General features: G+C 36.3%; 2 protein-coding genes across 2 annotated transcripts; both read right to left on the reverse strand.

Annotated features, from left to right (window-relative positions):
- Positions 1 to 5,460: 5,460 nt before the first annotated feature.
- LOC131604719 (uncharacterized) lies at positions 5,461 to 6,290 on the reverse strand. Its single transcript, XM_058877142.1, has 2 exons — positions 6,003 to 6,290; positions 5,461 to 5,898 (listed from the first exon to the last, which is right to left on the reverse strand). The coding sequence occupies exons 1-2, from the start codon at positions 6,288 to 6,290 to the stop codon at positions 5,461 to 5,463; spliced, it is 726 nt and encodes a 241-aa protein (XP_058733125.1).
- A 1,543-nt stretch (positions 6,291 to 7,833) lies between these two features.
- Positions 7,834 to 10,227, reverse strand: LOC131601692 (probable polyol transporter 4). Its single transcript, XM_058873558.1, has 2 exons — positions 9,706 to 10,227; positions 7,834 to 9,563 (listed from the first exon to the last, which is right to left on the reverse strand). The coding sequence occupies exons 1-2, from the start codon at positions 9,917 to 9,919 to the stop codon at positions 8,185 to 8,187; spliced, it is 1,593 nt and encodes a 530-aa protein (XP_058729541.1). The 5' UTR covers positions 9,920 to 10,227; the 3' UTR covers positions 7,834 to 8,184.
- Between the last annotated feature and the right edge of the window lie 4,417 nt (positions 10,228 to 14,644).

Here is a 14,644-nt window from a genome sequence, read left to right on the forward strand (position 1 = left end):
TTTGGCATTTGGCATAGGACTCTAATAAACTTTTCTAGTTCCTATGACATGCTGTAGCTTGCAGATCTTCAATTTTTACAGGGTAAACATCTCAAGATTAAGAAGCATGAAAGGCGGATTGCTTAATTTATTTGATCCTCATAATAATGTTTTAAAATTATATAGATTGACCGTTATGTTTCAAAATTTGCCTATCATCTCAATTAATTGGCAAAAATTCCATGAGGTCTTTTATCTTATTTTAGTTTAAAGAATTTGTTCTCTATCTTTCTTTTTGTTTAAAAAAATTGGTCTTTTATCTTATTAGATTGACCGTTACTGTAACACACTAGTCATTTTATTTTTTAACGAGGGATTGGTCATTTAGGGGCGTCCTACTTGAAAAGTATATTGATGTAGCTTTAGCTATTGTGGAATTAGTAAGACATTAGTTTTATGATAATCTGAGTTGCTGCCTTCTTTGATCCTTGCCATGTGTATATATAAAAGTCTTAGTAAATCCCTATGATTAAGGTAGCTTAATGACCTTCAATGATATTGTTTCCCCAGTTTAAACGTGGTAATTAATTGTCATATCCACGCCAGCATTGGGTTAGTTGGCCGAGCTGATCTCCTGACTTAGGGCGTATTGAATGTGAAGACTCTTGTCTCTTTATGGCAGGCTCTTCCAACCTCGTTTAAAGTAGCCCATAGCTTGCCCATTCATCGTAGGTAGGGTATTTTTCAGGATATTAGTCAAATTTTATTTGTGGGGCTTATCTCACTAAGCCTGAATGTCACTATGTTAAAATAGATCTACCGATATGCAATCTCCCAAACACGAGGCGTGTAAAGGCGAACTTCTTTGAGTGTAAGACCATGACATTAAATAGATTTCAAGCACGAGGCGTATAGGGGCAAAGTGCTTTGAGTAGAAGACCATGACATTACATAGTCCTCCAAGCACGAGGTGTGTAGGGACAAAATGCTTTTAAGTGATAGATCGATCATTATCCATGGCCAAGTTTGGCAACTGGTTGGTATCCTCGTGATTTAGAGATCTGGACTCTATTGTATCTCTTGTTCTACCTTTAGTAAGTTTCTAAATATCCTTTTTAGTTGTTGTAATGATTACAAAACGGCTTGGGAACAAATACGTCAGTCTAGACTCTTCAGTCTTTTGAACTTCTGAGAATTATAACTCTTAATGTTGCATACTCCATGTCGGCCACTTTACATTTGAGGGGTTTTAGTTGTTAAATAACTTTGCACATTTGACTTTTCAACTCCAATGTTTCAGATTCTTTTCATTTTGTAACGATTTATTCTTCATATGTGGTCTCTACTTTATTCTGCTCGCCACTTCTTCTTGAAGCTTCCTTGAAACCAGGTATTACTTCTTACTCTTAGGCATATTTTATTTCTTGTCCTAGCCATAATATTTATTCATAAGTGTGATTTGTCTAAGAAAGTTATCGAATCCAAAATTGATTTTGAGAAATATAAAGTATGGACTTAATATCATAGGAGTTTGAAACGGGGTAGTGGGCAAGTAGATTAGAGGTTTGTTGAAATGTAAATGTTTGGTAATTACAATATCTTATCTAACTATAGTTCAAACAACACCTTGCCTAGTGATAGTGTCGCTGACTTGGTATCTTCTTCCTCAGGGATGACTAGGTTTATTATGGCGCTTTCAACTTTAAGGAGTCATGTCTTCAGTGAGGAAGTTATGAATACTAATTTGCTATACACAAATGATGATTAGGTTAAGCCTTACCAGGTATTTCTACATCTATCACACACCGACAATGAGGCTGATGTGATTTTAAAGCCATGCGTGAAAGGTGAAAAGGCATGCATGCGGCAACCTTGTGTTGTAGATGGTGAATACTTATACTTCTACACTAGAGTAATTGTTTACTTTAGAGTTTGAATATCATTTGTTATCTTTTAAGTTAACATTTTAAAGGCCATCAATGTTGTCTCCTCCAAACTTCATTCTAACAGTTGAGTCTTTGTTTGAAGATTCAAGATTCTTTGTTGGCCACTCGACAATATGTCCTTTCCCGACACATTATTCTCATTCTATGAGACAAAAGGCATTAATTAGGGAGGATGGTTTTATGTGAGCGTCCTAAGAATGGCTCTCTTTTCCTCTTACTCTTTCAACTAGAAGCACTAAAAAGATAAATTTGACCGTATTTGAGGTAGGAGTCATTGTCTAAAGGTCATGTATGAGAAGGATGATACATATAGGTTTCCACTTTATTGGATAGGCGAGCCTCTTTCGATCACATGCTCTGATCCCAACAAACTTAGCGAGATGGGGAAAGAAGGGTTTGATTTCCTGAAAACATTTAACTTTATGAATGTTAAAAATCTAATGCCATATGAGGGAGACCTTTCGGTGTTAATAGGGTTCCCAAGTAAGGTGGTTTTTATTTATTTATTTTGGTATTAAATATATGCTCCCTCTTATTTCTAATCCTTTACTTTCATTTTTTTTAGAGAGAATGACTCCCCTTACTACTGCGATAAAAAAAGAGATGATGGAAAAGGCGAAAGCTCGAAGGGCAAGGTTGGTTCTCCCAACCATTAAAGTGACCTGAACTATTTTCAAACCCGTGCCCCTAAGAAGGGAAAACTTTTTATGTCGTTCTCGTGTTTATTGTCCAACTACCCATTGCTCCTGTGAATATGATGTCGCCTCTTATCAAGAAAATGAAGGTGGATCTTAGTAAGGTTCAACTAATTTTGATATAACCACGTTTATAGATTTGGAGGTAGGGAGTTTTCTGGAAGGCGGTAACATCAATTTCTTAAAAAGTAGATTTTCGGCGTCTTCGATGAAGAATAATTTCACTTTTGGGAGAAATTTTTTGACATGCTGTCATTGGCGTTCATCTTACAGGATCAAAGACTTAAAGATGTATACTTCTAGAGTATAATTCTGCTTTACACAACTTCTTCAAATGATTTTTCTTTAGAGTTCTAAACTACAAAGCATTGCTTGCAAAACAAGTAAATATGTTATTCTGATTTTTCTTTCTATCTCCTATCTTCCTTGTAGGGTGCCTTTGAGCATGCGTTGTCTTCTTCGTTAGAAGACGATTCTTTATATTTTTCCCCAAGGTTGAATTCTTTCCCTCTTCTTTGTTCAACTGTTGAAGAAGCATCTTCATCTTCTTTGTTGTTCATTGAACATGAGGATGTTGATTGAACTGGAACATGATATGATATAAGTGATGATGTTCCAGTTTAGTCTTTGGATTACATCAGCTTCTATGATTTCCTCTCTCTTGATTTTTTTTGAAGTTCGTGAAGGTTTTTATCTATAGATTTTAGAGTTGGATATTATTCTGATTCTTAATTCTCTAGATAAATGTTGGTAACAATAATTTGTAATAATAAAAAAACTTTGATAAAAAGAATTTTTTTCTCGTCTCACGTGTTCATATCCTCTGGCTTGATACTTGGAGAAACTCCATATATCTTTTTCAAAAAATCCTACATTTCCTCGGCTGTTTTACAAAACAAAATTTATAATTTATCTTTAGTCAAAGAGATTTTTCAAATTTGGTGGTGAGAAGTTGTAGTCTTGACATTTTTACTTTTGACGTGCCTTCATGAGTGGTTCTAAGAATTTTCCAAACATCTTTGGCCACAATATAGGTATTTATTAACAGGAATATATTTTTGTCAACCCCATTGAACAATGCATTCAGTGCTTTAGAGTTTCTAAGAGCAAGTTCATCTTCTTCCTTATACTAGTCCTCTTCTTTATTTTTCAGATGTGTTCCCATCTTTGTCCTTCACCACATGGTGCTCCCAACCTTTGATAACTGCTTTCCAGGTTTTACTATCCATATATTTTAGAAACGCCACCATACGCGCCTTCTAGTAGTCATAGTTGGTCCGATCCAAAATAGGTGGTCTGTTAGTATTTCCTCCTTCTTTTTCCATAGTACCAAAAAATATCTTTACTAGAGCTCACACAAAAACATAACAGGGTGCATGCTTTTATGTCAATTGAAATTCTGGCACTTTGGAAGCAAATGTCGTATACGATGTCATGACTTCCAGAATGTCGAATGCAATGTCACGACATCGTAACACCTGTAACAATTAACAAAATAAAGTATTTAGCATAAAGCAAATAACACGGGTCAATGGTTAACCTAGTTCGGTGCAACGTCACCTACATCTGAGGGCATCTAAGCCAGGAAGAAAATCCACTATAATAGTATAAGTTTGAAGTTCTAAACAACCTCTGGTTTTACAAACTTAGCACCTAATCATTACCCTTTATATTTCTATCTAAGACTCTCCTAGATATGAGACCTCTCTCACTTCCCTTCAATCACACACCAGTGAAAAACAACAATGACAACAAATAGAAGACACACTTCTAATGAAACAACATCCACTATTACTTAAAAGCTTATGAGTGATTCACAATTACTACTCAACTATCAGGGCAGCCCTAGCATCAAAGTAATGCAAGAGTGACTCAAAAATAACAAACTAAACCCTAATGAATATTCTCACACTTGCGTCTTCTACATTTCTTAGGTTTAAAGCCTTTCTTTTTATAGCCATAGAACTCATGGACTTCGTAAAACATTGGGTTGGCAAAAAAATCAAATCTTCTGCACACAATTAAATCAAATATAACGTTTCCCTAAATGTTGACATCCAATCTTGTGAAACAAATCTTTTAGAGAATCAAATCTTCTTACAATTTACTTGGATCGCGGTAAACACACAACAAATCTTCTGAGAATCTGAAACAAATCTTCCGAAAATAGAAACAAGTCATGCTATGATGTCGTACCAACATGTCAAGACATCTTGTCTTACTTGCTGAAAACTTGTTTTAACAAAATGCAGGCAACAAAACAAAATATAATACTTGGTTCTACAACTTGCATCCTTGCTGAATGTACTTTTATGTTGATTTTCTTACACACGTTCTTCATAAATTGTAGCCGGTATGTTGATCAATGGCAGCCATGTTACCATTATATTATTTTGCAATGCATTGAGATCTAAAAAATTGAGATGCTCAAGACAATAATGCCATATCCACTCTTCTCGACTAGCCACTGTAGCAAGACACCTATGCTCCATAACCTTCAGCTCAACCTTGAAAGTTCTATTGACAGCCATTAGAGCCTTAAGGGTTAAAACCCTGTTTTAATCCATAACGCGTAACACTTTGTTCTCCATATGATTATTGTAACCCTTCTCAAGTAATTGGCCAATACTTATAAGGGTACACTTGATTCCGAGAATATACAACATATCCTTTATCAAAGAACGTCTACCCTCCCTTCTCTTGATTGATACATCACTGATCCCTAACACTGCTAGAGTGGTGTCATCAGGGAATTTCTCTTTGTTCTTCATGGCACGATTGATTTTAACAAACCAATCTTTCCTCCTCGTCATATGAGTAGAACATTCAGAGTCCAAATATCATTCCTCGCTACAGTGAACTTCACCTTTCATACTCATCATGGCAGATCCTTCTGCCTCTAACCGGTTACAGCGTATAGGTAATCGGTTACAACATGTTTCTGCAGCGTTTCCAAAAATATTGTTGTTGTTGTTGTCCCGAAGCCTAATGCTGCTGTATTCCCATTCTATGATCATAACTAAGAGAGTATTCTCCTCATTAAATACTTGTCTTGCAATTGCAACCTTGGATTCATTCACATGAGGTTCCTTCTTATTCACATTGCACTCTCTTGAAAAATGACCGAACTTTTGACAAACAAAGCACTGCATCTTGCTTTTATCAATCCTTCTTCTTTCACCTTTAAAGTTTCCTTGACCACCATTCTTGTTGCAGCTACTCTCACCCTTTTCACAAGTCGAATTCTTGGAATTTTGGGATTCTCTTCCACCAAAATTCTAAAAAATGCCTTTACTCTTCAAGGGCCATTTTCATTCCGACTTCTTGTCTTTCTCATTGAAACAATCTTGCAAAACCATCTCCTACTTTTCCTTATCATTACTTCTCTCTCCATCCTTTGCCCATGAGCCTCAAGAGAGCTTTGTAGCTCCTCTTTGCTCATCTTCGCAAGATCCTTCGATTCCTCAATCGCTATGACAACTTTATCAAATCTTGTCGTTGATGAACGCAAAATTTTTGCGACAACATACTGCTTCATGATCATTTCTCCACATGCTTTTACTTGGTTCACCAATAGAGTAATTCTTGTCGTGAAATCGTTGATTGTCTCCTTCTCCTCCATTTGAATTAACTCAAGCTGACGTTTGCGAGTTTGTAACCTCACAACCATCGCCTTGTCAGCCCCTGTGTATGCTTTCTCAATAATTTCTCATGCTTGCTTCGATGATTCACAGTCACCGACTTTCTCGAAATTACTTGTATCAACGCATTGATGGATTAAAAACAATGCCTTGAAAATTTTCTTCTTTTCTTCCTTATGTGTAGCTCGTTATGCATCCATTGCACCTTCGACAAGAGGATTCACACCGTTCTTGATCACTTCAAGAAAATTTTGGTATCCAAACAACCCTTTCATTTGCTTGCACAATTTGTCGTAATTCTTTACATCAAGAATGAGTAGGTTTGTAGGGATTCTCTCATTGGAGACATAACTCATGCTACACACTGGGTATTTGGTGGATCAAATTAGGCTCTTGATGTCAAATGTTAGAACTTGGAATCACAAGGTTGATGAAAATGGAGTAATTGAATGTAGAGAGAGAGAGAGAGATAAAGAATTAAGGGTTAAATGACTTTCACCCCCTACAATAGTAGCGAGATTTGATTTTTCCCCCTATTAAAAAAAAATAGTCTTCGCCCCTTAGAAAAAAAGATTATGTTTTCAGACACCCTCTATTCAACAATGCCCAGTCAGCCAAACATGGAATAGGGGGTGTCTGAAAACAAAATCTTTTTTTCTAAGGGGCGAAGACTAAAATTTTTTTTAATAGGGGGAAAATCTCCACGCCCAGTTAGCCAAACATGGAATAGGGGGTGTCTGAAAACATAATTTTTTTTCTAAGGGGCGAAGACTAAATTTTTTTAATAGAGGGGAAAATCAAAACACGCTACTATTGAGGGTGAAAATGTTTTTTTTCATGAATTGTTGATGAGGTACCCTAATTGGTAAATATATACACTTTTATAATTGATGGGGATACAAGTAACAAAGCTAAAAATAGAAATTAACAAACTGTAACTCGGTTACAAAAAACGTGTAACCGGTTACAATTGTTTTAACAATTAAAAGACATGGCAGTGGTAACCGGTTACAGCAATTAAAAGACATGGCAGTGGTAACCGGTTACAGCAAATACGTAACCGATTACACCCACGACAAAACTTTCTATTTTAGTCCATAAATAAATTTCGTAGTAACCGATTACAACACTTGAATTTATGGATTTTCTCTTTTTAACATTGTCTGCCTGTTAAAACCTCCCTACTTCAGAAGTTCATTTGGCATCCTTGGGAAGAACCTAAAAACTTAGGACTCTTTTAATATTAATGAGAATGCTGACAAAATATGTCTTTCAAGTGTACAATTTTAGGAGTTACCAGCAATACCAAACCAATTTCTGCTGAAGTCAACCTCTAATTTTACAGAAATATATACATAGGAGATGCTTTGACTAAACATATTTTATTGTAATTTACACAAGGAACCCCAACTAATTATTGTACTCTAAAATTTTATTTGGTTGAAGCCAAAGACTAATCCTATTGAAATCTAAAGATGATAAATATTATTATTTGATTTAAGAGCAACAAGAGGTTAATGTTGATAATAATATGACACTAAGCATACATGCTTCTAGGTCTATGGACGACAATTTAGATACTAAAATTGAAAAGAATATGATTTATTAAAGAATTTTCATATGAATTACATCCATCGTGGAGCAATAGGTAAAATTACTAATGATGGTACTATAAGTTGTTTCCAAATATCAGAAAAGGTGGAGACAGGATCATCTCCAACAAAAATCTCCATGCTTATATAATCCTACTATGAACTTAAATGAAACTAAAAGAAACAAAATAATTGTACAACTAGTAAAAGTTTGAGTATACAATAAGAATGCAATTTGCCTTCATTTTTTCTCATGTCCCGTATCAGAATCATGTGTGGAGGATTCATAAAGCCTTGGACATAACAAGTGAAATACGTGTAGGCTAATTAACTAATTTGTTATACCAGTTTTGTTCTGCACAAGTTGTTCAACATCACCTAGCTCCATTTCTTTTACTTGACTCTCATGTTCATTTTGAAACATCATCTCTATCTGCTCCAAAGACTTCCCTTTGGTTTCAGGTACTATTGTGAAAACAAAAACAATGGCAAGGGAAGAAATAGCGGAAAACAGAAAGAATGTTCCAGCGAAAGAAATTTTCCCGGATAAAGATAGGAAAGACATGGCAACAAGGCCACTGCAGACCCTATTAGCCACAGCTCCAAGAGCGGATGCTTGAGCACGCACACGTAAAGGGAAGATTTCAGATGTCAAAACCCAGCACACAGGGCCGAGTCCAATAGAAAAGAATCCAACATTTCCACAAACAAAAAGAATACCCAATCCAATCACTAACGGCCCTTTTTCAAAAAATGAAAGAGTAGCTCCCATACCGAACAAACAAACTGTCATCCCAATTGTGCTTGTAATGAGAAGAGGTTTTCTGCCAACTTTATCAATAAGAACAATGGCCACCAAAATAAAAACAGTCTTTGATATACCTACAGCAACCGTAGCAGCTAGAAGTTTTTTTTTATCTTCAATACCAGTTGCTTGGAAAATTTCTGGACTGTAATAGACAGTCGCATCAATTCCCGAAATCTGTTGAAAACACTGAATTCCAAGACCTGTAATCAGCATCCAGCGAAGCGCAGGAGGCGGAAACAGCAATTCACGCCAAACAGGTTTGTTCTCATATTTACCAGAATTGGCAAAACCAGCAGCCTGTTGTATTTCTGCTAGCCTCTCTTCCACTTCTTTCTCGTCTTCGTTAGTTTTCAACAGGACCGATCTAGCTTCTTCGATTCGGTTCTGCATTACCAACCACCTTGGCGACTCGGGAATAACGAAAAGAGCAAAACCAATAAACACCGAAGGCAAAATTCCAACAGCAAGCATTACTCTCCAACTTATATGCACGGAAAGACCAGAAAACGCATAATTGGATACATAACCAAGCATAATTCCTACATTAATAAAAATCTCTGGAAAAGCAGTAAGAGAGCCTCTAGTGAGATTTGGTGATATCTCAGCAATATATATAGGCGAGATCATAACTCCAAACCCTATTCCAATTCCAGCTAGTAATCTTCCAATCATGAGTACTTGATAGGAAGGGGCAAAAGTCATTGTAATTCCACCTATTTGGAATATAACCGCAGCCAATGCCATTGTCCATTTTCTACCAATAATATCTGATGTTCTTCCACCACCCAAACTACCCAATAGAGAAACAATGCTAAGAATACCAATCAAAAACTCTACCTGTACCTCAGTTATATTTAGATCTTCCTTTATAAATATAACTGCACCACTCATCACACCGACATCTGCAATAGAGTTAGAATCAAAGTCAAAATCATTTGATGGGTTCTCATTTTAGATCTGTTATTATCTTAGATGCTAGGATGCAGATCAAGGTCAACGCAAAAATTGAGAAAGTCAAACAGTTTTCAAAGAGATGAATCATACCGTAACCCAGAAGAACATTGTTGAGAGAAGCAAAGATGGCACATGCGATAACATATTTCCTAGTACTGTTCCTCTTATCTTCCAATTGTTGTTGGTGCAAAGCATCATCGTTATCATCAGGAACCTGGGAATTCATCCTCAAGTACTTGTTCTTTGCTCCCAAGGGGATTCCAGATAAACCCATTTCACCATTCCCGTTTTCCTGGAACATCATCTCTTTAATTTGGAGAAAGACTAGTTTTTTAATTGTTCCGACAAGAATAAGGTTGTTGTTTGTGTTCGGTTGAACTATGGTGTTATAACATATATGAAACTGAAAAACATGGAATGTTGGAATGGGGTTTTAGATCTGAAACAGGAATTGAAACAGAAAGTGAAAGTGAGGGAATGATATGTTGAAATTAAAGAACTTGACTAAGCAACAATAGAGAGGGCCAACACTCCTTTTTCTCACGCAAGCAATGGAAGAAGGAACCAACACAACTTGACTAATTATTTTAATTAATTCTAAATTTAAATACTAGATTTGCCAACTTGTAAGAATTTAACCCCTAATTAGCTAAAAAGGATTTCTAAATAAAATAAAATAAAATTTGATCCTAAACTTTAATTTTGCTTAAATGGCGCTTTCTCGGAAACAAACAAGAGTGTCGGTAACAATTTTCTAATGCGCGTTTAGTATTGAAAAATCAAAATCAAAATCAAATACAAACAAATTTCTCTTTAAAATTATATGTAATAATTCATCAGGTTATAAAATATTTTTTTAAAATATAAATTTTTCGATTTTTCGATTCTTTGAAATGTATCCATAGAGAACAAGCTAGCTTGAATCTTCTGTGTAGGTTTATTTTTGTTTTTTAAATTTACTTCAATTTGGATAATTGACTCTTCAAACTATCTTAAAATAGGTCTTTAAAAGTTAAAGATCAATCACCACTTCGAGAAAAGAACGAATTTAGATCATTTCCATCTATATTTTAATCAAATTTATTCAATCTTACGTGTGGACCATTTAGTTTATCCAATGATAAAATAAGAAAAGCACATATTAAGAAAGAAATATTGAAATGAAATATTTTAAGAAAGGAAAAATACTTTTATGTATAAACTTATTGATTAAAAAATTTCATTTTTTTTCTCAATTCATAACGTATATTCAATGATTTTTTTCTCTAAAAGACAAATTAAAAATACTAATTAATTAAAAATTTGAATTTATATATATATATATATATATATATATATATATATATATATATATATATATATATATATATATATATATATATATATATATATATATATATATATATATATATATATATATATATATACTCCCTCCGTCCCAAAATATAAGAGAAAAAAATGCATTTTTCTTGTCCCAAAATATAAGAGAAAAAATCATCTTTCATTTCTTTCAAGATAAAATTAAATGCAAATTGCATTTAACTTACATTCTCTCTCATCATTTCCATAACTTACAACCAATTAGAATATTTTTATAATTTTCCAAAGCACTTTATTTCAAGAAAATTATAAGTCAAATAAATGTGTTTTTACTTTTCTTAATAAGAGTGATTTTGTTTTTTTCTCTTATAATTTGGGACGGAGGGAGTGTATATATATATATATATATATATATATATATATATATATATATATATATATATATATATATATATATATATATATATATTGTAAAACACGTTTGAAATAATACCTCCCGGAAGCGAATCAAGTGAGGTCGTAACTGAAAGGTTAAACTTTAGGGATTTGAGCAACACGATAGGAATATGCGTGAGCTCAAGATGGAAGAGTGTCTTGTTTATCCCTCAATCGGGAGCCCTATTTATATCTCTAGAATTATGAAGTGCAACTTTTATGAAATGACCCTTGGAGTCCCTCGGTAAAGGAAGCCATCGTAACCTCCGCCGCCTTCTATTTAAGAGATGTAACACCCTGTAACGGCCCAAGCGTATCCCATATCTATAATCGTCATAGCTGACTAGGACAACCGACTACCAAGGTGGAAAATAGAGAATCCCTATGACTTGAGATGCTTGCCGAGTAGAGGATATGATCCGACCAAAGGCATTGTATTCGACCTACTCGACGGTATGTCACGAAACCGACCTCTCTGCAATAGCTACTTATATTTGTACCGACCTCCCACGTCGACTTAAGTATTTTTGGTATGTACATAAGCCCCCCGACCTCGAGACCCGTATGGGTGAAGTGTTATGCCAGAATATACGTTTAGAATTCTTGAGTCGACTTGGGGGTGATCGGTCTTTTTCGATCCAGCGGTCGTCGTGCCTCTAGCGTGTGCTAGTGGGTTTTAAAGGGCCATCAAGTCACGTCTTTCCACCTTACTGCATAATGATAACTTTTACGGGGAACATGCTCTATTGCCATAACTCTGTTTTATAGCTGTTATATAGGGTTTAAGTGCTTAAATGTTATCCCTCCATTCTCACTTTCCATTCTTATCTCCACAAGTAACATTTCCTGAAGATTTTCAAAGAGTTCACCTTCTTCTCCTCATACTTCTCCAGGTAACTCTCTTATCCTTTTCTGCATTTACTTTTTTTTTTGTAAAAATAATGCTTATTAGGGAGTGTGATGATCCGGGGAACGTATCTGTTTCCCGTAATGTTCAAGAGAGGAAAGCTCTCTAGGAGCAATGTATGGAGTCGTGCAAAGGCACTTGAGGCAAAAATGAGTTTGCCCAGATTATTCTAGAGGTTTGTGGAGACCTCTATGAGTCTTTTAGCGATTCTAACTCAGAATTTGATTCATCAAGCTCCATCGAAGTGTTAATGGAAATGGGAGGCTCCTACATAGACTTAGAGGTACTAAGCTACAAGCACTATGTAGTCAGTTTTAGTGACATATAAAAACTTCGTACAAGAAAGAATCTCTCCTCAATTGGGAGCGAAGAAGATGTAATCTTGGAAACAAGTGAGGAGGGCGAGAAAGTTTGTCTCTTCCATCCAAAAGGTGTAGACGAGTTGTGCTTTTACTTCTACCTTGGGGTTCTTGAAGATTTCAAGATCCAAATCCCCTTTTCTGACTTTGAAGCTAGCCTCCTAAACATCCTGAACATAGCCCCAGTCCAACTACGTCCTAATGGATGGGGCTTTATTAAGGTCTTTCAAATTATTTAGGCAAAATACTCTTTTTAGTCCCGTAAGTTAAGCTCGGGGTTCATTTTCGTCCCTTAACTTCAAAAAGTTTCAAATTGGTCCCTTAACTCTTAAAAAGGTGTCATTTTAGTCCTTTTTGTCATATTAGCGAAGGAAAAACTCAAAATTCGTTCGCTAAATCCGTCGCTAATATGTCAAAAAGGACTAAAATGACACCTTTTGAAGAGTTAATGGACCAATATGAAACTTTTTGAAGTTAAGGGACCAAAATGAACCCCGAAGTTAACATACGAAACCAAAAAGAGTATTTTGCCAATTATTAATGAGGTTTTAAACATCGACCCTACACTAGTTTTCTTGTTTTCTCTATTCGAATTGAAAGATGCCGATGAGGGAAGTTGGGTGTCCCATAACGGAACCCCGTGTAAGAGCTTTCTCCGAGCCTATACTTCCAACTACAAGGGCTTTAAGGACCGGTTTATCCGGATCAAGAGTGGAAATAGATGCCCTAGTGTCCTGTATGCCCTGGATGATAGTCGGGGCTTTCCTTTTTATTGGATGAAAAATCCAGTGCCCGTGTTTGGGTTGGAAGTCCAGACTCTTCCCTATTAGACTCTTTTCAACTGAGGAAACCAAGGACATAATGGAAATGTCCGAAGACCAAGAGAAGCTCTTGGCACATTTGGGTAAGGATCTCTGTGACCCCACGCCGTAAGTGTTTTTATCTTTTTTACCTTTTCTTTTGTCCATCTTTGCTTGATTTTGTAGAAAAATGACAACCGCAAATGTCAAAGGAGCAAAGGAAGCTGGTGGCTGAAGCCAGAGTCTGGAGGGCTGCCAGCCAGTCGACCTTGAAATCAGACCCCTCTGGTATTCAGACCCATAACACCAGAAAGAATAAAATGGATACTGACAAGGAGGCCCAGATGATCTCGATGCCTCAGACTAACATCCTCGACCCCTATCAACAACATCCTGCTAAAAAAAAGATCTTGATGGGTGACCCCGTCAGCAGCGTCGATCTGGCCATCCCGGTCCTGATGCAAGAGACTGGCCAAGGTAGCCATCAACCTCATCTCTCTACTCAATTCAAATTCTTGGACAAAAACTTTGATGGGATAAAGTTCCTCTATGACCACCTCAACTCTGACGAAGATGTTGCTAAGGCCAAAAGCATTTGGCCGCCAATGTATGTGCCTACCTGATGAGATGCACTATGATGGCTCAAGCTTTGTTCGAAGTCGGGGATGAATATGATCAGGCTGAACATCGGCTGTCAAAAGAGGTGGCCAAGCTAAAGGATGACCTGAAAGGTCAAACCGAAAAGGCTGAGGAGGCTACCAAGCAGCTGGCCGATGTGACCAAGAAGAAGGAACATGTTGAGGCTACATTGGCTAGCGCCATTCAGGAAGCTGAGAAGCTCAAAGAGTCTAATGAACAACTGAAGCTTTCATTAAGGGAGGCCTAAGTTAACATACTCTATGTCGGGATGAAGATTTTAAGAGAGCTAAGGATCAAGCCCTGTTTCTCCAACCAGATCTCAATGTCGACGCCATGGACTACTTCAAAGTCATCCGAGATGGTCAGCTGGTGGACGTGGATGCTGAGACTCCAAAAGCCGAGGCCGAAGGCGGGAACGACAAGAAGCAACCAGAAATAACTCTCGACGACCAACCCAATGATCAGCCTGGCGTGTGATGTTTAAATATCTTGTTTGAAATTCCTGTTAGTCATCAATAGGGATGCATTTTTCAATCATGTTTTGTAACACTTTTAAGCCCCTAGCGGAA

Source organism: Vicia villosa, linkage group LG5 (genome assembly GCF_029867415.1).
Source record: "Vicia villosa cultivar HV-30 ecotype Madison, WI linkage group LG5, Vvil1.0, whole genome shotgun sequence".
In the NCBI taxonomy this organism is placed as follows: Eukaryota; Viridiplantae; Streptophyta; class Magnoliopsida; order Fabales; family Fabaceae; genus Vicia; species Vicia villosa.

What these genes read in the sequence shown, in the direction of transcription:
- LOC131604719 (XM_058877142.1), bottom strand. Translation starts at nt 6,290, where the DNA reads ATGGTTGTGAGGTTACAAACTCGCAAACGTCAGCTTGAGTTAATTCAA. An exon ending in GGCAAAGGATGGAGAGAGAA is followed by an intron (nt 5,899 to 6,002) that starts GTAATGATAAGG and finishes GGCATTTTTTAG; the next exon opens with AATTTTGGTGGAAGAGAATC.
- LOC131601692 (XM_058873558.1), bottom strand. Translation starts at nt 9,919, where the DNA reads ATGATGTTCCAGGAAAACGGGAATGGTGAAATGGGTTTATCTGGAATC. An exon ending in CAATGTTCTTCTGGGTTACG is followed by an intron (nt 9,564 to 9,705) that starts GTATGATTCATC and finishes ACTCTATTGCAG; the next exon opens with ATGTCGGTGTGATGAGTGGT.